Raw genomic sequence first — 24,013 nt, 5'->3', positions numbered from 1 at the left:
GCCTTGCAGAAAATAAAGGCGAAACACATATGGCACCAAATTGTGTTTTATTCAGTTGCTGTCAGAAGGTCCATAAGTAAAAATTATCAATATGCTGTAATACAACTTACTGTGTCGAGCTACCAAGAGGATTTGATGTGTAAAGGTTTTCTCCTGATTTCGTTACGGAATTTTTCTGCAAATTCGCAGCCCCATAAAATAAATCAGGAAAAAAACTCACACGCTGTCCCTGACCACGGTTAGAACTGACGTCTCATTGAGCCGTTGCGACATGAGACATGGGCAGTACCAAGGGGCTACGGACACATGCTGCCAGCACGCTACTCTCATCACGGTGTTGGTCACTCAGCCTCGTAATACATCGTGTAAGATAATAAAAGCTGTCACTTACGTGAAGAAGAGCATTTCTTTAGCCAAAAAATTGGATTTTCTGTCTCAGTGTCTTAGATTACATGAGGATTATATAGCACGAGTCATTCAAATGGAAAGAGAATATCAAGTAAATTTAGCCAGTCAATTCAGTACCATACACGGAAGTGATTGCAATGTCACAGTGTTGCCAAATCTTTGTGACGATGTTGCCAATTCTCAGCTGTGCTAGGAACAGCTCTGTAGCGTTATGATAGGAGAATCCCGTGCTCATGTCATAGGAGGATACAGAGAGGAGGTGCGGCGTTTGGTTAATATGCAGCGTTTTCTCCTACTAGTTGTGTCAAACATTCAGATGTGCAAGCTTCCTTCACAATTACAGTTGCTCAAAAAATATATACAAATAAAACACTTACCTTGTTACTTTGTGACAAAAGATTATTCCAGTTCAATAAAAAGTCTTTGGAAATCAACTTTGCCCACCTGTCACGGAAAGTAAGATAACAAACACTTTGCACCTCGAAATCGATTGCATCTATGTGCAGTCTTGTGATCATACAAGTAGAATTTCATGAATTGCATGAGAATGTAGAAAAATGTTGGTGCGCATGGAAGCTGTAAGAAACACTGTTAACTAATTATTCTGCATCACAAAATAATCAATTCATTTGAAAATTCAGAAGAGAATAAACTAAAAATTATGCCCTTTAAGAGAGAAACCAAAGTGCAGATTCGGGCACTGTGCAGATCTGAACTTTTTCATCACCATATCTATACAAATAATGTATACTAACCAGGATATTCATTGCTTTCTTAATGTTTCCCTCTTGTTTAGTCTTCTAGTGATGAACTGGATCCACACCCATGAGTCTGATGGTTTCTTTGTATCCTTCTGTTTCTGGGGATCGAATGGCGTAAGGCAAGTATTTGAAAGCAACGCCGATTTCAACTGGCGAAAGGCGCGTTCGCATTCCGTCGACCAGACGAACGGAACCTCCTTACGGCATAAGCGATGAAGCGGAGCTGCAATGGAAGAGGCATTCGGAATATGTCTATGATAATAGTTAATTTTTCCCAACACACTCTGTAGCTGCTTCAAAGTCTGCGGCGAAGGCAAGTCCTGTATGGCACGGAGGTGCTCCGGACTCGGATGTATGCCTTGGGCATTAAGGACATGTCCCAGATATGGCAAGTCATGAGCAAAAAACACACATTTGTCCTTCCTCAAGCGAAGACCATTTTGTCGCAAGACCTGAAATAATGTTCGTAGGTTTGCAAGATGGTCTTCATCAGTCTTTCCGGAGATCACTATTTCGTCCAGATAGTTTGCTGCAGTAGGGACCGACGCACAAATAGTTTGTAAATATTGCTGAAACAATGCAGGGGCGGATGCACACCCGAATGGCAGTCTTGAATGTGTACAATCCAAGATGCGTGTTAACCACCAATACGCGCTGGGATTCTTCGTCCACCGGTATTTGCAAGTACGCATCGGCTAGGTCCAACTTTGAAAAATATTTTCCCGGGCACAGTTTGTCAAAAAGATCTTCCGGGCAGGGCAAAGGAAAAGGAGCAGTCACTGGTTGTGGATTCACTGTTGCCTTGAAGTCCACACAAAGTCTCAATTTTCCGGAAGGTTTTTGCAAAATTACTAAGGGTGAGGCCCAGAGAGAAGCCTGCACACGTTCAATTACACCTTGTGATTCTAAATCGTTTAATGTTCTGGCTACCTCATCACGCAATGCGTGGGGAACATTGCGCGCTCTGAAAAATCTCGGTTGCGCGTTGACTTTTAGTTCCAAATGTGCTTCATAGTTCTTAGCGCAACCAAGGCCCGGTGCAAAAATGTCTGCAAATTCTTCACATAGACGAGAAACACTGGCGGAAGGCACAGTCTGGTTCACTGATAGGACCTGATTGACTATAGACAAGTTAAACAACTGAAATAAATCTAAACCAAACAAGTTCACTGCAGCAGAAGAACGAAGAACGTAAAATGACACTAGTTTTGTTTGTCCCTTATATGTGGCAAGAAGGCTGCACTGTCCTAACACAGGGATATGCTGTCCTGAATAACTAGTGAGCTGAACCTTTGCGGCACACAACGGTGGGGCGCCCAGTTGTTTGTACGTAGCGTGATTGAGCAATGAAACTGCAGCTCCGGTATCGAGCTGGAATGGTATCACTTGTCCGGCAAAGTCCAAATCTACAAAAAGTTTATTGTCCTGCTGACGACAAGAGCGACTGTTTTGTGCAACTTGAACAGACACTGGTACAGAAGCACTTGCGACGTGACGGGATTTCCGTCGACGTCGACACACACTTTTTGTGGAACGAACACAGTCACAGTTAGAGAGAGGAACACTGGGCGGAGTGGCATTAACGACATGAATGTCCATGGGCGAAGGTTCCCGAGCCTGAGTGACCTTGGTTCGATTCCGGCGCGAAGCAAAGGGCCTGGAATGGTTGGTAGTCTCCGATCTAAGCTTTTTCCGGCAAACAATTTGAACATGTCCTTTCTTATTACAGAAAAAGCAAATAGCTTGGCGTGACGGGCAATTCACACGCGAATGTCGAGTTGCACACCGCGGGCATGATTTCAGCACTGCATTTGCTCGCTTTCGCGGGACACGTGGTTGTGCGGACGGGCGCAAAGGCTGTTTACAGTTCCGTGCAGCGCGCCCGGCGGGCCGGTTAATGCGACACACAGCTGGCGAAGTTTCAAATGATTCCTGAGCAAAGTCAAGTGTGTCTTGCCTATCCAATATGTCTATCACTTGTTGAAGGGAGGGATTGACGAGTTTCAAAATCTGTTCCCTTATGCGAACATCAGAAACATTCTGTGCAATTGCATCACGCACCATAGTATCTGAATAAGGGAGTCCACAGTCACATGCAAAAGCACAATCCCTAGTAAGGCCTTGCAAAGTTGCAACCCACTCCCGATTAGTTTGACTGGCCGTACGTTTTGTACGAAAGAACGTATACCTTTTTGCAACTACATTAACTGTTTCTTTGAAATAGGCATCTAAAGCAGACAAAATTTCTTTGTATGACAGAGTTGCTACGTCGCGTCGGGGAAACAATTTCACTATCACACGGTAGGTGGACACACCTACACACGAAAGCAAAAACGGCTGCCGCTCATTACCTTGAATTCTGTAGGCGGCGAGATGGAATCCAAATTGGCGCGACCACTCCGTCCAGCTTTCGTCGTCCGCACGAAATGGACGAAACTGGGGTGCAACTGCGTGTTGTGGCTGCGGTAGCGATGAAGCGGCGGCGGCCGCATCGTTTTGCAGCGCACGTTGACCCTGGACTAGCTGTCCAAGGGCATCCAATAACGCCTGCGTCTGCTGATTCTGCAAGCGATAAAATTCGGACAGTACATCTGGAGAATGTGGCGAAGCCATGACACAAGCAAATCAGAGCAAGTTACTATCAAAATTAATGCAACGTGGGCGCGTCACCAATCCTCGGCGCCAATTTATGTTGTGTCTAGACAAGACAGTCTAGACACAAGGCGAGGTAACCGAAAGGGCATGCGTCATTCACGCCGGCTGGCGTGAGGTCTGAAACAGGATACGTGATGAATGCTATAAAGAAAAGTACGTAGCTGCGTTAATACTTTACTTCATCCTTGTGGTACATCGCTCTTGACGATACAAATGAGACACTTTAAATATGGTTAATGGCGCCTTGCTAGGTCGTAGCCATGGACTTAGCTGAAGGCTATTCTAACTGTCTCTCGGCAAATGAGAGAAAGGCTTCGTCAGTGTAGTCGCTAGCAAAGTCGTCGTACAACTGGGGCGAGTGCTAGTCCGCCTCTCTAGACCTGCCATGTGGTGGCGCTAGGTCTGCAATTACTGACAGTGGCGACACGCGGGTCCGACATGTACTAATGGACCGCGGCCGATTTAAAGCTACCACCTAGCAAGTGTGGTGTCTGGCGGTGACACCACACCTTCCATCGCTATCTTTGAGCGTCATTGTTTGATGTTCAAAAAGTAAAATATTATGCCTGCTCCCACGCAGTATTAAAATAAGGTTGCAAGAAGGCTAACGAATTACAATCAAAATACAGTGAGATGCCAATTTGTCTGTCGTCATGGTATTAAGTCGACAGAAATAGTTAGGTGTTATTGCCTGCATCACCGGCATCCCGTTGTCGTCTTCTCTTATTGAGATTTTCATATTACCCTGAACACAAGACGCCGAGATAAATGTGTATATTCTCCATGACGAAACATCCCATATTCCATTCATCCTGATCCATTCGTTAATGCATCGGCAGCAATGAGTGATAGGGAAGCTCGCTCTCTCTCTCTCTCTCTCTCTCTCTCTCTCACACACACACACACACACACACATTCTTTCTTTATGTGTTTGATGTGCTTCACTATCGGCGAGGCACGAAAATTTACGTGAATGTGTTTCTTAGTTTTGAGTATAGTTGTGAAAGAAATACAAAAACAACTATGAGAATTACTGATTTATGATCCTTAGTCTGCAGTCAATTCTGAGTATTATTAGTAACTCCACTCCAGTCAATATACCTGGTTACAGAAATGCGAATGACATGCATTACGTATTCCAGGCCGTAGCAGCCGCGTCTTTGAGAGGCCAGCTATGGTCACTTCCCAGCCCGCTGTTGGATCACATCGGTTCGGCTTCTTCCTGCTAGTATGGTAACTGAGATTTGGCAACAAGGCAAGGTATATTTGGCAACTCTGTTACCGACGAGTTACTTCCTGGTGTGCACGGAATTAAGCCTCAAAGTTCACTCGATTTTTCCTGTCATTTACATTGAAAAATCTGAGTTATTATCGTTTGAGGTGTAACAAAAGATTGTAAGTTTACGGTTTTCAGCCCCGGGAAGTCATTGCATGTGGAAATCGCAACTAAACTCGTCCTTTAAATAGCAGTTTATGAGTTCTAGCCACTATTGGCCTCGTAAGAGGATTGCACAACACATACCTCTTCGTCAGCTCTGCGGTGATGTGCTGACCTCTAAAAACGCGTCTGTTATGGTTCGTGGTTTCATTCTCGCTGAATCCAAAGTTTTATCCCTTCTGTGAAAGAGCTACAAGCAGTTACATCAAACATCGATAAGGAAATCACAAGAAAATACTTTCAGCTCATAGTGCAATGGTGTAAAACTTACAGTGCTGCACAACAGGTAACGCGCGTTCTGCTGCTGACAAGCAAATTTTGGGTCTCTATGAATACATAACTTTATTTATGAAATGCCACATTTGAATACGTGTTGAGTATGACACAGCATACCAATTAAACACAGATCCTATCGAAATCTAAGTGAGTAGTATTTTACTAATTTGTGCCGATAGGCTCTGAGCACTATGGGACTCAACTGCTGTGGTCATAAGTCCCCTAGAACTTAGAACTACTTAAACCTAACTAACCTAAGGACATCACACACATCCATGCCCGAGGCAGGATTCGAACCTGCGACCGTAGCGGTCGTGCGGTTCCAGACTGTAACGCCTTTAACCGCTCGGACACTCCGGCCGGCTGTGCCGATAGATACACGCTTGTGTGCGGATAATCAGTTTTATCAAAGAGATTTTCGTCATAAGGTTATGTAAGGTTATCGTGGGTAGTTTTATTTCATTTCTTATAATGCAGTGCACAATTTTTGTAAGGTTTCTTTTATTGTTGTTAAAACAATACTAAACATGAGAGAGAAATTAATCATCAACGATATATGCGAATTCCCTGATGTTATCTACGACAGTCGGACAATGCACATGCAGTTCATTGGTTACATGCATGTAGAAAACTTGTTCTCAGTTAAAGCTGCCAAACAAGATTTGAAGAAGAATAAAATGCCCCTACCAGAAGACAGCTAATGTAGAAAATACTTTTCTGACTATTTTGGCACGATGCGCTCTCCCCATACATAATACAAAAGCTTCGAGATGCATCTGCTGCGTGGTCGTCTATTAAACCTGAAAAGAACAAAATGTCGCAGAAGTTAGCCCTTTTTCCACATGCGGCTATTTTGGGTTGAGAAGTGAAGGGAATTATGTTCAAAGTTCCATTATATTGGTAACTTCAGCAGACGGAAGAATTGCGTTAAAAAAATGTAGCAGCGAATGCAATAGAACTCGCGACGTCTTATCTATGGTCCGGAACACTTCCCGTGACGCTACTAGCTGTCATCTAGCTAGATTGCCTCCAGAAGTCGACAACAGTTCCTCCAGAACTTCTGCGCTTCCACAGTGCTGTGATATAATGCATATGGCCGGATCTAGACTTCTGAGAGACAGACAGTTACAGCTTTTCTTTTGCACTACAGGACGTTTTCAACAAACAGATAGTGCAATAGAGCAGCTAAACTGGAAAGGAACACTTCCTATTTAAATTTCTGCATCCTACACTGTTGGAAGTTCTGTGTAGGTGGCAGTTACATGATTTGATTTCAGTTATTACAAAACAGAGTTGAATGTATGCACTGGATATTCGTGGCAGCTAGTTCATGGCGATTCGGTCAACCAAGTAAATGAATGTACTGAACATGCTGCAAACCACTACAGGGAGCCTGTGTGTCAGAATTCTTATCGAGTGTGCCGCAACGGTGTTATGATAGAAATTGAGTCACACAGCAGAGGCATTGGTGGTCTGTTGCATTGGTGACAGGTTCCTACGGGTCTGGGTTCGATTCCAACTTCTGCCGATGATTTTTAAAAGGGAGAAACAGATTCTAATCTCTTCTGGCTACGACAAGTGAAGAAAGTATAATGGCATTGCGGTCTGAAATTCACATTAAACATGATATTCCTTCTCTACCAAGTAGACGCAAGGTTGAACCACAATAAAGTCAGGAGTGGCGAAATGTGGGAACTCTATCACCAGTAAACTTTCTTATACCAGTTATTTATTTCTAGTGACACACCAAACGCTATGTAGGGTCACAGGACCCTGATTCTATCTTTTATTTGGGCTTCTGTATGTCGATAATTTTGGATCTGAACTCGGAATGGAGCTCAGACCCCCCTTAACGCGCAATTTGATCCCTTTGTGACAATACAGCTCGACTACAATTTGTTGTTTGTTCAAAACTGCAGATTCCTCAACATCTCCACATATTGCGCGTGAATGGGTTCGAATGCTGGCCTGGCACTAATGTTTTCATTATATATTATCAAGCTCTAGCATGAGAATTCCTATCTGTTGGTGGATTATAATTTTTATTTTTAATGCATTTCCATTTGTTGTCAACACTAACGATATGTTACTTTTTTGACTCACAGTGAGACCCAGAACTATTTGCGAGATCACTGTAAGTTCAAGGATGTTATTCCGAGCTGCAGATGGAGAAAAATTCGGAAGCTGACGTCTCTTTGTGTGTAGTCAACAACGGTATGTGTGGGGTTCGATTCCCAGTCAGCACTGAACTCTTCGTCATATTATTTCTAGTTCAAACATGCTCACATGTCGCTGCTGATGTAACAAACCCATATTTAACGTTCGCTTTCTCTAGAATATAACAGCGATAGGTTCCGGGTTGGAGTCCTGGGAAGCAAAAAATTAATGTTTCGTGTCGTCATTTCAGTTAAAACATCTAGCTACTAACGAGAAAATCCGATATGTCACAGTTGATTGTGCTTCGATAACAATCCGATTAAGTTCTGGGTTCAAATCCCTGTCCAACATTAAACTTTTCCTCACGGCATTTCAAGTAAGTTATCTGTGAAGAAGCAATATTTAACATCTCTCGTAGTTCGTTAACAGGGACAATAGATGCTGGGTAGGAATTCGCGTCCGTTAAAAAGGTTTACGTTATGTAATTTAAAGTTGATATTTGCTAACGGATACTGTCTAAAATCGAGGTATATCACTCTCTGTATGCCTAGTCAGGAATGACTGTTAGATTCCGTCAGTCACGAAATATTAGCCTGCATGACCTGGGTTTTAATCCATATGCAGAACGAGATGGTTCGTCGTGTCATTTGAAGTTCATACATATTCTCAACTAGCTGCTCGTGAATAACTTAAATTTTTAATGTCATTTTGTGTTAAATAACAATTACGGTATGTTACTTTGAAGAATAAATCATGAAAACGACGAACTTACTAGGTGCATTACCTATCTGACGTAATAATGAGAGTGGTAACATTTCAGGTATCTCTTTTATTGCAATAAATGTGAGCTTACAAGCCTTAAGGACAGTCATGTCTGTGTTAAGGTGTTCCCTGATATTTGTAGCATCATGGTATTACTTTACATTTTGAGTTGTTGCGTTACAGAACCGAGTTTTCTAGGGGTGACTTGTTGGAGCCATTTTTAATAGTCAAACGACTGTACCTAGGAGCGATTAGAGGACCTGCTAGACAGCTGCGTTATGTGGGTTGCATGTGAATCAGGCGAAATGCAATTGAGGTTGTTCGTATACTTTTGAGCACGACTGTCCTTGATACACAAGCATTTAGAAAATGTTCTCACGCTTGTATATGAGATTTACTCTTGATTGAGCCAGATGGGATACACGACTTGTGCCAGTGGTAGTGGTGCTACCTGTAAGGGCATCCAGCCATCAACCCACCACCAACATTACCTTGACCCATCTAACAACGCACACCCTGTGGAGAAATGGGAAAATACGAATAATAATAATAATAATAATAATAATAATAATAATCCAACATTCAAACTGCCTAATATCTCTTCAGAATTCATCAAAATTTACATATAAATCTCTACTCTGAAAATCACTATGAAGTATATGGCAAATGGTAATTCCCATTGTATCAATTAGTAGGGCTTATTTCCATGTCATTCACACATGGAGTGTGAGAAGAATGATTGCTTAAATGCCTCTGTGCCTGCTGTAATAAGTTTAATCTCGCCCACGTGATCCCTACATATGCAGTACATAGGAGTTTGAAATATATTCCTAAATCTCTCACTTAAAGCTGATTCTTGAAACTTTGTAACTAGGCTTTCACAGGATAGTTTGCACCTATAACTCAAGCCTATTCCACTTTAGGTTTTTTAGCATATTTGTGACACTTGTCCATGGGTCAAACAAACTTGTGACTATTCGTGCTGCCCTTCTTTGTATACATTTAATATCCCCACCATATTGTCCAGGTCCCATACACTTGAGCAATATTCTGGTATGGGCTGCACGAGTGTTTTATAAGCAATCTCCTTTTCTTTGACAGAGCCTATGTGATCATTCAATTTCATACCCATACAACTTCTTACACCCAGGGATTCGTATGAGTTGGCGGATTCCATTCAAGAGTTATTGATATTATAGTTATAGGATACTACGCTCTTTTAGTTTTGTGAGGTTCACAATTTTACATTTCTTAATATTTAAAGAAAGTTGCCAATCTTTGTGGCACTTTGAAACCTTAAGGAGATCTAACTGAATATTTATGAAGCTTTTTTTCAGACAGCACTTCATTGTAGACAAATGCATCATCTGATAAAATTTGAAATTGCTATTAATAGTGTCTTCAGGATCACTAATATACAACATGAACAGTCTTTTGGAAGTCAAGAAATACTGCACCAGTGATTACCTTGATCTGTGGCTTTCCAGATAATATGTGAGGAAGATTGAATTTTGCATGACCTGTGTAATTGAAATCCCTGCTGGTTGGCAATACAACTTTATAAACCAGGTAATGCTTTTATCGTCATCAGGCACTTGGAGATTAAATTAATAGGAAGAATCATTGTAGAGAGGGTATTGAAGGATCATTGTGTGTCAGGTAGTATGTGAATCCAGAATAACTGGTGTCCAACTTAACCTTATTCCTCACGTACAGATGTGTAATACTGATAGAAGGTTACCATGCAGCTGTCATTGACAACTTTTCTCTTCTATACTCTTCAACAAATAATGAGATTATTTATCTATGCATGACAGAAGGATAATAAAAAATGCTATTAACCTAGGTACAGGTCTCAAAAGATTTGTTCAGAAGAATTGTAAATTAGATTTGATTTATTTTTTGTTCCATACATGTATAATGAATAAGTCCTCAAGGATGTTGAATGTGTCATATCACAAGAATATCCACTACAAAGAGGGAGAGATATTCTAATGAATCTTCCACAGATCCCAAGTGAAATGCTTCTCGTGAATGTGGATTAAGTCCAAATCTCTGAAACATGTCCTAATTTAAAAGGTAATAACAAGCTTGTTATAAAACGTGAATGTACAATACAATTAAGATGTACATGATAATTCTTAGACTATTATAGCCACACCTTATCAAAGAGGGTGAGTCTGGTGGTCTAGTAGGAAAGTATGTAGCTCTTTTGTTTTTCATCAGAGCAGGGCTTAAACAGCCATCATTTTGCATAAAAGGTTGAATACATTGGAGAGCAACATGCACATTGGGTTTCATACCATACACATCATCATAAACATGAAATTACAGTAGAATCTCAGTGGAAGCTGACCTACTCTTCCAACAAAAATGCTTATAAATGGCGATATACTTTCAAGTTTCCAAGCATATGCTGGTACATCTTGGCAAACAGCAACTGATGAATAGACATTTCAGGTGGTGGTTTGTACTGTAGTATCTGTCCATGCAGCCTAAAAAGATGTGATTCACATCCTCTTCTTCACCAAACTAGTGCAATGAAGATGCAGCCAGGCCAGTACAATGAAGATGCATCTTGTAGTGATGCACATTATAGAGTTCCTAAGTCTTTTGAACATTGATTTTTCTTGTGGCAGATATTAGGAATCAGTACAGGGTTCACTTTGAAATAATCCTTGTCCTTGTTTTTGGTGGTCTATTGCCATTCTGTGCTCCACTTTTCTCTGAGTGCTGATTTAGTAACAATTGGAAGATCTGTAGATGGTAATTCCTTGTGACCTATTGCTCCATAATAGATGGCTGCTTTGGCTAACTTGTCTACTCAGGTATGTCACAGTTTGCTTTTACCCACCACACGGAAACGTTCCAATTTGTATTTTTTATCTGTAGCCTTAGAATCATGATGTTGGATGGTTGGATCTTCCACTGTGCAGATGTCTTAATGGTTCCAATGCTGATCTGGAATCAAGAAGAATAATGAACCTAAGTACTTCTCTGTTTACTAAGGGGCTCAAAGGATAGCTGAAAGTTTGGCTGTTATAATCGTGTATTCCATAGGAGCTTGAATTTCTTTTCTGGATGACAGCTGCTGTGCCAGTAAGTGCAACCAAATCCATCTTCATTCTTTAAACCATCAATGTAGATGATGATTGCATTTTTGTGTTTGGAGAGGTACTCTGCCAAAATTGCAATTATGAATAACTACAGCCAAAGTCCAGCTCAAATACAACTTGTGGTTCCAATGCACTGATACTCTAACCTCCATTACGAGAGTACTCATTGTGCAGACATGCTTTTGTTTGAGAAATAGACTAGCATCCATGTATGTGGCAGCAGTAGTAGGAAGACTTGTACTGAGCCAGTACCCGGGTATGTAGTATTACTCATTAATATATTGACATTTTGTAATATCTGGTCTTGTGTGAAGTGTGACCATTTAAATAAAAGTTTTGCATTCACATATTCATGACTCAGATGTAGGGGAGGCTTATTTGCTTCAACTAAAAGGGCATTAGTCAGTGTAAACTGTGTTGCCTCAAGGAATACTTCAAGTGCTTTGTACTGAGATTTGTCTAATCATCTTTAGAGATTTGTCTGGGGCTGACCCCAAACAGAGAAAAGAAAATCAATATACAGATGTACCTAAACACAATATAGTCTGCACCTACCCCCTAGTTCAGTGCCACTGTAGCTTGCAGTATATTAGTGCACTTTTCATAGTTTGACAACTTCTGTAATATGTGCCTTCCACCAAATTTTGTGGTCAGTATAGAGTCCACACTATTTGACTACATTCTTTACTGGTAGTTTATACAGCCCATGCTTTAGCATCCCCATTGTAGGAACCCTGTGTCTGGTGAAGAGCAGAACTGAAGACTTGCCGTGTCAATATCAAAACCATTCTTCGCCACATATCTATATACTCTAAAAGGTCTCTCGCTAAAGATACAGGGATCAAAAGGACTTTACAGCTTTGGAATGATACAGAATTTTATTAATATAACTTACAGAATCGGTAAATGTGTCATTTTGTAGCAAACAACCTCATGCTTGATTCATATAGTGCATCAACACCCCATTCCACCACCAGGAGCACCAGAGTAGTGCACGTTTAATATGGTTACTTTTACTGGTGCAGAGCTTGCTTGCTGTGTGTTTTGGTTTCATTAAACATACTTTGCAACAACTGTTCAGTATAAATTTCATGCCAAATATGCTAAAAAACCTCCAAGTGGGCCTGCAAGTTAATCTGGGCACAATAGTTTTGTTGAGACAGGTTGTTCACTCATCATCATTAGGTTGTTTGCCTTGCGGCAGGTTTTGACTGCATAGCCATCCATGCTTCTGTCTTCTGCATTCCTCTTCATTCTTTGGTACCCTCCTTGTGGCCTGCTGACATCATCCAGCATCTGGAACCTTCTTCTGCCCTTTCCTCTCTTTCCCAGAATGAAACCTTCAATTGCCTCTACTAGAAGGCAGTCTCTTCTTAGATTTTGACCTATCCAGTTTAGTTTCCTAGTGATCTGCTGCTATAGTATAAATTTCGAAGGAAAGAAATGGATTCTTTAACATGCATTACAGAAGTGGCCATCTTCAAATGTGTTACTTATTTGTAGCAAGTAATATGAGATTCCCCCCCCCCCCCCCCCCCCAGGAACCATGGACCTTGCCATTGGTGGGGAGGCTTGCGTGCCTCAGCAATACAGATAGCCGTACCGTAGGTGCAACCATATTGGAGGGGTATCTGTTGAGAGGCCAGACAAACGTGTGGTTCCTGAAGAGGGGCAGCAGCCTTTTCAGTAGTTGCAGGGGCAACAGTCTGGATGATTGACTGAGCTGGCCTTGTAACACTAACCAAAACAGCCTTGCTGTGCTGGTACTGTGAACGGCTGAAAGCATGGGAAAACTACGGCCGTAATTTTTCCCGAGGCCATGCAGCTTTACTGTATGATTAAATGATGATGGCGTCCTCTTGGGTAAAATATTCCGGAGGTAAAATAGTCCCCCATTCGGATCTCCGAGCGGGAACTACTCAAGAGGACATCGTTATCAGGAGAAAGAAAACTGGCGTTCTACGGATCGGAGCATGGAATGTCAGATCCGTTAACCGGGCAGGTAGGTTAGAAAATTTAAAAAGGGAAATGGATAGGTTAAAGTTAGATATAGTGGGAATTAGTGAAGATCGGTGGCAGGAGGAACAAGACTTCTGGTTAGGTGAATACAGGGTTATAAATACACAATTAAATAGGGGTAATGCAGGAGTCGGTTTAATAATGAATGAAAAAATAGGAGTGCGGGTAAGCTACTACAAACAGCATAGTGAACTCATTATTGTGGCCAAGATAGACACGAAGCCCACGCCTACTACAGTAGTACAAGTTTATATGCCAACTAGCTCTGCAGGTGACGAAGACATTGAAGAAATGTATGATGAAATAAAAGAAATTATTCAGATAGTGAAGGGAGACGAAAATTTAATAGTCATGGGTGACTGGAATTCGGTAGTAGGAAAAGGGAGAGAAGGGAACATAGTAGGTGAATATGGATTGGGGCTAAGAAATGAAAGAGGAAGCAGCCTGATAGAATTTTGCACAGAGCACAACTTAATCATAGCTAACACTTGGTTCAAGAATCATAAAAGAAGGCTGTATACATGGAAGAAGCCTGGAGATACTGACAGGTTTCAGATAGATTACATAATGGTAAGACAGAGATTTAGGAACCAGGTTTTAAATTGTAAGACATTTCCAGGGACAGATGTGGACTCTGATCACAATCTATTGGTTATGAACTGTAGATTAAAACTGAAGAAACTGCAAAAAGGTGGGAATTTAAGGAGATGGGACCTGGATAAACTGAAAGAATCACAGGTTGTACAGAGTTTCAGGGAGAGCATAAGGGAACAATTGAAAGGAATGGGGGAAAGAAATACAGTAGAAGAAGAATGGGTAGCTCTGAGAGATGAAGTAGTGAAGGCAGCAGAGGACCTAGTAGGTAAAAAGACGAGGGCTAGTAGAAATCCTTGGGCAACAGAAGAAATACTGAATTTAATTGATGAAAGGAGAAAATATAAAAATGCAGTAAACGAAGCAGGCAAAAAGAAATACAAACGTCTCAAAAATGATATCGACAGGAAGTGCAAAATGGCTAAGCATGGATGGCTAGAGGACAAATGTAAGGATGTATAGGGTTATCTCACTAGGGGTAAGATAGATACTGCCTACAGGAAAATTAAAGAGACATTTGGAGAAAAGAGAACCACTTGTATGAATATCAAGAACTCAGATGGAAACCCAGTTCTAAGCAAAGAAGGGAAAGCAGAAAGGTGGAGGGAGTATGTAGAGGGCCTATACAAGGGCAATGTACTTGAGGACAATATTATGGAAATGGAAGAGGATGTAGATTAAGATGAAATGGGAGATACGATACTGCATGAAGAGTTTGACAAAGCACTGAAAGACCTGAGTCGAAACACGGCCCCGCTAGTAGACAACATTCAATTTAGAACTACTGACGGCCTTGGGAGAGCCAGTCCAGACAAAACTCTACCATCTGGTGAGCAAGATGTATGAGACAGGCGAAATTCCCTTAGACTTCAAGAAGAATATAATAATTCCGATCCCAAAGAAAGCAGGTACTGACAGATGTGAAAATGACCGAACAATCAGTTTAATAAGTCACGGATGCAAAATACTAACCCATGTTCTCTACAGACGAATGGAAAAATTGGTAGACGCTGACCTCGAGGAAGATCAGTTTGGATTCCGTAGAAATATTGGAACACGTGAGGCAATACTGACCCTACGACTTATCTTAGAAGCTAGATTAAGGAAAGGCAAACCTACGTTTCTAGCATTTGTAGACTTAGAGAAAGCTTTTGACAATGTTGACTGGAATACTCTCTTTCAAATTCTGAAGGTGGCAGGGGTAAAATACAGGGAGCGAAAGGCTATTTACAATTTGCACAGAAACCAGATGGCAGTTATAAGAGTCGAGGGGCACGAAAGGGAAGCAGTGGTTGGGAAGGGAGTGAGACAGTGTTGTAGTCTATCCCCGATGTTTTTCAACCTATAAATTGAGCAAGCAGTGAAGGAAACAAAAGAAAAATTCGGAGTAGGTATTAAAATCCATGGAGAAGAAATAAAAACTTTGAGGTTCGCAGATGACATTGTAATTCTGTCAGTGACAGCAAAGGACTTGGAAGAGCAGTTGAACGGAATGGACAGTGTCATGAAAGGAGGGTATAAGATGAACATCAACAAAAGCAAAACGAGGATAATGGAATGTAGTTGAATTAAGTCAGGTGATGCTGAGGGAATAGATTAGGAAATGAGACACTTACAGTAGTAAAGGAGTTTTGCTATTTGGGGAGCAAAATAACTGATGATGGTCGAAGTAGAGAGGATATAAAATGTATACTGGCAATGGCAAGGAAAGCGTTTCTGAAGAAGAGAAATTTGTTAACAACGAGTATAGATTTAAGTGGCAGGAAATCTTTTCTGTAAGTATTTGTATGGAGCGTAGCCATGTATGGAAGTGAAACATGGACGATACCTAGTTTGGACAAGAAGAGAATAGAAGCTTTCGAAATGTGGTGCTACAGACGAATGCTGAAGATTAGATGGGAAGATCATATAACTAATGAGGAGGTATTGAATAGGATTGGGGAGAAGAGACGTTTGTGGCACAACTTAACTAGAAGAAGGGATCGGTTGGTAGGACATATTCTGAGGCATCAAGGGATCACCAATTTAGTATTGGAGGGCAGCGTGGAGGGTAAAAATAGTAGAGGGAGACCAAGAGATGAATACACTAAACAGATTCAGAAGGATGTAGGTTGCAGTAGGTACTGGGAGATGAAGAAGCTTGCACAGGATAGAGTAGCATGGAGAGCTGCATCAAACCAGTCTCAGGACTGAAGACCATAACAACAATATGAGACTGATTTAGTGCTGTTGTAGCACAGTTCTTCTCCAACTCTCCTCAGTACTTCCTCATTCCTAACTTTATCAGTCCAGCTGATCTTCTCCATTCTACGCCATATCCACATTTCACACGCTTCAATGCTCTTCCCATCCTGCTTTCTCAGAGTCCACATTTCTGCTCCATACAAGGCCACGCTCGTTATTAAGCACTTAACCAGTCGCTTCCTTAATTCCTTGTTTAAACAACTAGTTAGGAGTCTTCTCTGCTTTTGAAATGCCTCTTGTGCCAGAGCCTTTCTCACTTTGATATTTTGTTTGCAATTCATGTCTTCTTTAATCCAACTTCACAATTACTTGAAAGCTCTTACCTGTTCCATGATTTCTGACCCCCAACTTAATTTTCACTTTTCTCTTCTTTAAGCCTATGACCATGCTTTTAGTTTTTTTTTTATTAATTTTCATACCATATGCTGCACAGGCTTCATTCAGGTCATTTAGAATCTGAGTCAGCGTCTCTTGATTTCCTGTGAGGATCACCATGTCATCTGCAAATCTTATGCATTCAATTTTCCACCCACCTATCCTGACACCTGTTGTCCCATCCAAACAGGGTTCACTGCAACAGGACAAATCACCAGGTTGCCCATGTGTTGTTTATTGTGTTGAACAGGGTAGGACAGTGGCCATGTGCAGCCTGAATCAAGTATTTGTGTGACCTACAGTTCTCAGCTGTAAATTACAACAATATGCGTAGTCTAGCAGCTAACAGCCGAATACAAAAATGTCAGCTAACTGTTGTGACTCGCCGATTATTCAAAGTGCCGCCACGCAATTACGCACGTCCTCTACGTGCGGCGCTGTCTGCCAGCCAGGCAGCAGCTGCGCCACCTAAGCGGCCAGCCGAGCAGCGGCCGCTAGACTGAGACTCAGTGTTTAATCGAATGCCGACTTGTACACAGGTCAACTTACTCAGTGACAGATATGTGTGTTGTGTTGTCCGAAAACTGTGTTACATTTGAAGATATAAAATTGGCGACGAGGCAGTGGATTTTTCCTTTTCACCGTTGACTCACAGGGTTCCATGGCTACTGTCGAGCAACTATTGCAAAATCTCCTTGAACAGCAAACGCTTCTAACAGCGGCGATTCGCGATTTCGTCGCGGCGTCAAATGCGGGGCGTTTCTCGTCGTTGGCTGTACCTCCTTTTCCACCTTACGACGAGACGGCGGAAGACTGATCCGATTATGAAAAACGTCTTCGACAGCACTTCTTGGCATTTCATGTCACGGACGAACAACCATGTAAGTCTCTGTTCCTTTCCTGGATTTCACCTCAAATGTATCGGTTGTTGTCGCAATTGGCTCCTTTGAAGGATCCTGCGTCTTTGTCCTTTGCTGAAATGTGCTCCCTTCTGTCTGTCTATTTTCAAAAGCAAACGCATGTGGTAGCCTCTCGTGTTGCCTTTTATCGTTGTCAAAAACAACCAAATCAGTCCTATCGCGCTTGGGCTGCTGAACTTCATGGCCTCAGTCGAAAGTGTCAATTTGTTACTGATGTTCACAAAGAATCCTATGCCGATTTCATGGTACGGGATGCTATTATCCGGTCGGCGCCCGACAAAGAAGTTCGGCAACGTGCCCTTCAGTTGGCAAATCCGACTCACGATGAAGTTCTCTCCATTGCGCAGTCTTTTGAAATTTCTCGCGCCGCTGGGGCGCAAATAGAGGCGTGGGGTGACGTCGGGGAAATACAACCTCTGTGCGCTGTTGACGACGCGTGCGGCGCGTCCCCGCCGGCCGACGTGGCCGCAGTACGCTCCCACGCGCAGCCGCGGCCTCGCCGTAAACAACCCACTAAGAAACTGCAGCAAAATCCCCGACAACTTCCTTCATGTCCGCGGTGTTTTACGAAACATTCACGCGAGGATTGTCCCCAACGTTGAGCTGTGTGTCATAATTGCAAAAAGAAAGGTCATGTGTCTTCCGTTTGTAAATCCGACCGCATACATGATGTTCATGAACATAACGCTGATTCTGATTCTGTGTTGTCTGTCAATTGCACTTCTTCCCTTTCAGGGAAGTTATTCCTCACTGTCCAAATCCTTGGTCGAGATGTTCGCATGCAAGTGGATACCGGTTCTGCTGCCACTATAATTAATTCTCAGACGTATCTTCAGCTGGGTTCTCCACTCCTGTCCCCTGTCACTCGGCAATTACGGACGTACAATAAACAGAAGATTTCTCTCTTGGGACAGTTTAATGCTGAGGTATCTGCCAAATCCGTCGTTCGCACTGTTCCCATATTTGTGGTCGACCAGAGCACCGCAGAAAATCTTTTTGGTTTCGATGCCTTTCGCGTTTTTGGGTTCTCCATAGATGACTCTGTCAATATTGTCTCTGATGCTATTCCTTATGCTCAGCTGGATTCCTTGTCGACGACGTTTTCGTCCCTTTTTTCTCCTGGGTTAGGCCGTGCAAACGACTTTGAAGCTCATATCACGCTCAAACCCACTGCTCGGCCTAAGTTTTTTCGGGCTCGGCCCATTCCTGTGGCCCTTCGTGATCGGGTAAAACGGGAGTTGGATCGTCTCACTGCTTCAGGGGTCTTGCTTCCTGTCACTTCCAGTGAGTGGTCCTCTCCTGTCGTTGTAGTTGCTAAGCTAAATGGTGATATTCGTCTCTGTGGCGATTTCAAAGCCACTGTAAATGCTCAATGCCTCATCGACACTTACCCTAAGCCCCGTCCTGAAGAACTGTTCACTAAACTCGCTGGAGGACAGTATTTTTCTAAAATTGACCTGTCGGAAGCTTATCATCAACTTCCTCTCGACGCTGCTTCCCGGCAGTTTCTGGTCCTTAACACGCCTTTCGGCCTCTATCAATACCAACGCTTGCCATTCGGGGTTGCTAGCGCCCCTGCTCTCTTTCAGCGATTCTTGGAACAATTATTGCTCCCTGTCCCGGGGTGTATCAATTACATGGACGACATTGTTGTCACTGGCTCCACCACTGAAGAACATCTTCAAAATCTCCGCGCACTTTTTAATGTCTTACAGACTGCCGGTCTTAAGTGTAATCTTCAGAAATCACAATTCTTTCAGGCATCTATCACGTACTTGGGGTTTCAACTCTCTCGGGATGGTATTCGTCCGCTTCAACACACTGTTGCTGCGATCGATGCCCTTCCTCGCCCTACATCTGTTAAGGAACTGCAGGCTTTCTTGGGGAAAATAGCATACTATCACAAGTTTTTACCGTCTGCGGCGTCGGTGGCTCAGCCGGTGCATCGCCTGTTGCATAAAAACGTGCCTTTTCACTGGTCCGCGTCATGTGACGCGGCTTTCCAGAAATTAAAGACTATGCTGAAACAGGCCCCGTGCCTGGCTACTTATCGACCTGGCCAACATCTTGTTCTTGCCACAGACGCCTCTCAATACGGGGTCGGTGCGGTCCTTGCGCACCGTTTTTCTGACGGTTCGGAACAACCCATCGCTTATGCATCCAAAACGATCACGGATGCCCAACAAAAGTACACTCCTGGAAATGGAAAAAAGAACACATTGACACCGGTGTGTCAGACCCACCATACTTGCTCCGGACACTGCGAGAGGGCTGTACAAGCAATGATCACACGCACGGCACAGCGGACACACCAGGAACCGCGGTGTTGGCCGTCGAATGGCGCTAGCTGCGCAGCATTTGTGCACCGCCGCCGTCAGTGTCAGCCAGTTTGCCGTGGCATACGGAGCTCCATCGCAGTCTTTAATACTGGTAGCATGCCGCGACAGCGTGGACGTGAACCGTATGTGCAGTTGACGGACTTTGAGCGAGGGCGTATAGTGGGCATGCGGGAGGCCGGGTGGACGTACCGCCGAATTGCTCAACACGTGGGGCGTGAGGTCTCCACAGTACATCGATGTTGTCGCCAGTGGTCGGCGGAAGGTGCACGTGCCCGTCGACCTGGGACCGGACCGCAGCGACGCACGGATGCACGCCAAGACCGTAGGATCCTACGCAGTGCCGTAGGGGACCGCACCGCCACTTCCCAGCAAATTAGGGACACTGTTGCTCCTGGGGTATCGGCGAGGACCATTCGCAACCGTCTCCATGAAGCTGGGCTACGGTCCCGCACACCGTTAGGCCGTCTTCCGCTCACGCCCCAACATCGTGCAGCCCGCCTCCAGTGGTGTTGCGACAGGCGTGAATGGAGGGACGAATGGAGACGTGTCGTCTTCAGCGATGAGAGTCGCTTCTGCCTTGGTGCCAATGATGGTCGTATGCGTGTTTGGCGCCGTGCAGGTGAGCGCCACAATCAGGACTGCATACGACCGAGGCACACAGGGCCGACACCCGGCATCATGGTGTGGGGAGCGATCTCCTACACTGGCCGTACACCACTGGTGATCGTCGAGCGGACACTGAATAGTGCACGGTACATACAAGCCGTCATCGAACCCATCGTTCTACCATTCCTAGACCGGCAAGGGAACTTGCTGTTCCAACAGAACAATGCACGTCCGCATGTATCCCGTGCCACCCAACGTGCTCTAGAAGGTGTAAGTCAACTACCCTGGCCAGCAAGATCTCAGGATCTGTCCCCCATTGAGCATGTTTGGGACTGGATGAAGCGTCGTCTCACGCGGTCTGCACGTCCAGCACGAACGCTGGTCCAACTGAGGCGCCAGGTGGAAATGGCATGGCAAGCCGTTCCACAGGACTACATCCAGCATCTCTACGATCGTCTCCATGGGAGAATAGGAGCCTGCATTGCTGCGAAAGGTGGATATACACTGTACTAGTGCCGACATTGTGCATGCTATGTTGCCTGTGTCTATGTGCCTGTGGTTCTGTCAGTGTGATCATGTGATGTATCTGACCCCAGGAATGTGTCAATAAAGTTTCCCCTTCTTGGGACAATGAATTCACGGTGTTCTTATTTCAATTTCCAGGAGTGTATTCTCAAATTAAGAAAGAAGCTTTGGCCATCATTTATGCTCTTCATAAGTTTGGTGTTTTTCTCTATGGCTCTAAATTTCATCTTGTTACGGATCACAAACCGCTCGTTTCCTTGTTTCATCCATCAACATCACTTCCCGACAAGGCTGCACACCGCCTCCAGTGTTGGGCTCTTTACTTGTCCCGTTTCAATTATGAGATTGATTTCCGGCCAACGGCTCAACATGCGAATGCTGATGCTTTGTCTCGCCTTCCCATGGGTCCTGATCAGGCATTCGATAGGGACGAACTTTTGTGTTTCCACCTGGATGTTGCCGAGCAGCGGGTTGTGGACGGGTTCCCCATCACTGGGGACAGGCTGGCGTCTGCTACAGGTTCTGACCCTACCCTCTCTCGGGTTTTACGCTGTATTCAGAAGGGTTGGCCAGATCGCCCGTCCGCTAAGACTTCTGATCCGTTGCGGAACTACTACACTTTGCGCTACCGCCTCACGGCTAGGGATGGTGTTATCCTCCTCTCCACGGACAATGCTTCGCCGCGTGTCGTGGTACCTACATCTTTGCGTGCTTCGGTCTTGCGCCTCCTTCACCAGGGGCACTGGGGTGTGTCTCGCACAAAATCTCTGGCACGCCGTCATGTGTACTGGCCTGGCATCGACTCTGACATCGCACACATGGTCGCTGCCTGCGGCCCCTGTGCGTCACAGGCCGCTGCCCCGAAGTCATCTTTGTCACCGTGGCCTTCGCCTGAGAAGCCCTGGGAGCGCATTCGTGCTGACTTTGCGTCACCCTTTTTAGGTACTTATTGGCTCCTCGTAATTGATGCCTACTCTAACTTTCCTTTCATTGTCCGTTGCACGTCACCTACCACCGCGGCAACCACCAGTGCTCTCGCCCGCATTTTTTCTTTGGAAGGCCTCCCCTCTACTCTTGTTACTGATAATGGTCCGCAATTTGCCTCTTCCGACTTTGCGGATTTTTGTGCTCGTCACGGCGTTACGCATGTCACGGCCCCGCCGTTCCATCCACAATCCAACGGTAAGGCTAAACGACTGGTCCGCACATTTAAGGCTCAGATGCGGAAACTTCTGACTTCTTCTGCTCCTGTGGACGCGCTTCTCCAGTTCCTGGCGTCTTACCGTTTCACCCCCATGGGCGATCACAGCCCGGCTGAGCTCTTACATGGCCGACAGCCCCACACGCTTCTTCATCTTCTGCGGCCTTCCACCTCACGGCCACGGGTGCCTTCACTTGGCCGGTTCACCGCCGACGACCTCGTCTGGGTACGGGGATATGGCAGACTGCCAAAATGGAGCCCGGGCCGCATCTTACGACACCGTGGCAGACGCCTGTATGAAATGCAGACGGACGCGGGTGTTGCAGTGCGTCATTCGGACCAGCTTCGGCCTCGGGTGCCAGCAACGCCTGTTCCGAATGCCGCCACACCACCTTTGGCTCTACCTGATGCTCGCGATCTTGGCATCTCTCAATACTCACAACGCAGCCCTCTCACTGTCATCGCGATGCCAGCACCAGAACGGACGCCACCAGAAGACGTGCCCATGCAGGAACCGGTGGACCGTCCTCTGTCAGAGTACGTCTACTCGCCTCCTCCTCCAACAGACGCCGACACATCGTCCATGTCTCCTGTCATATCAACTGGACTTGCCGCAACGGGCAGATTGGTGCAGGGGGCCCCAGCAGATTCAACCCCTACGTCTCCTGTCATCTCGACCCGTTATCATCGTGGACACTTCCGTCCGTACGGGAAGCCTCCTCCTCGAGACTTTACGGCGAGTCAAACAACGCCTATGGACGTTAGCCATCTCCAGGCCCCCCTGCGGGTCCGGGGTACGAATAGGCCCGAGGTATTCCTGCCTGTCGTACGAGGCGACTCAAAGGAGTTTCAACCGTTTCGGCCTTCCATGTGATGGTTCCCCTTGGGGTTTGACCTCCATTTTTCAATTTTCTACAGAAGTACGAGCCTTTTGGGGAAGGACACCTTACGTGGTGTACCACTGGTCATAAGTGCACTAAGACCTTGGCACTCAGCATTGCACCGGCGTTGTAACCATACCCACTATTCCTCAAATTGGGCCTAAACGCCTGATGGGTTGTCCAAGTTACGCCCATAGTGCATCTCCATTTGCACCATCGATCATGATGGACTTTCCATGGCACCAGAAATCCAGCACGGTAGCCAGCCCGTTGTGGTGGGGTCGTCATGTACCCTCTAGGTTGTAGCCCCCTGACAACACAGGGATCGTACTGCCGATACCTGAGCTGCACCCTCCCCACGTCGGCCAAGGAGTAGATGCCCGTCTCCTTGGGGCATCAGGACTCCCGGCAATGGTCATCCTGCCAGGTGGCCCTTGCTGCGGCTGGGTGGCGCCCGTGGGGAGAGCCCCTGGTCGGAGTGGGTGGTATCGGGGCGGACGTTTCGCAGATGAAACGTCACCACGTATCAGGTCGCTCTGCGGCCGAGTCTTTCAAAAGAAAAGGTACCGTTTCTAGTTCTGGTTCTCCTGCCCTTTCCCCCTTGGCCACTCCATGGGAGGAGGGACAGGCCCGCCGGCTTGGGGCGAAGTACTTCCCCCACTATCTGGTCTGTTCTCGAACCGATGGGGGGACATTCGCCACCTCCAAGCCCATGTTCTTTGTTCAGCACATTGAG

At 44.9% G+C, this 24,013-nt stretch overlaps 1 protein-coding gene across 1 annotated transcript in view; it reads right to left on the bottom strand.

Annotated features, from left to right (window-relative positions):
• Positions 1-1,293: 1,293 nt before the first annotated feature.
• The window catches only part of LOC126094831 (uncharacterized protein K02A2.6-like), a 31,647-nt gene continuing 8,927 nt past the window's right edge, over positions 1,294-24,013 (bottom strand). The window contains exon 2 of the mRNA XM_049909427.1: positions 1,294-3,731. Within this exon, the coding sequence (XP_049765384.1) occupies positions 1,659-3,233 (1,575 nt within the window). The 5' untranslated portion in view covers positions 3,234-3,731 and the 3' untranslated portion in view covers positions 1,294-1,658. The remainder of the gene's footprint in view (positions 3,732-24,013) is intronic.

This window comes from Schistocerca cancellata, chromosome 8 (genome assembly GCF_023864275.1).
Source record: "Schistocerca cancellata isolate TAMUIC-IGC-003103 chromosome 8, iqSchCanc2.1, whole genome shotgun sequence".
In the NCBI taxonomy this organism is placed as follows: Eukaryota; Metazoa; Arthropoda; class Insecta; order Orthoptera; family Acrididae; genus Schistocerca; species Schistocerca cancellata.
The sequence above is the reverse complement of the archived record's forward strand: the minus strand, read 5'-3'. Positions and strand labels throughout refer to the sequence as shown.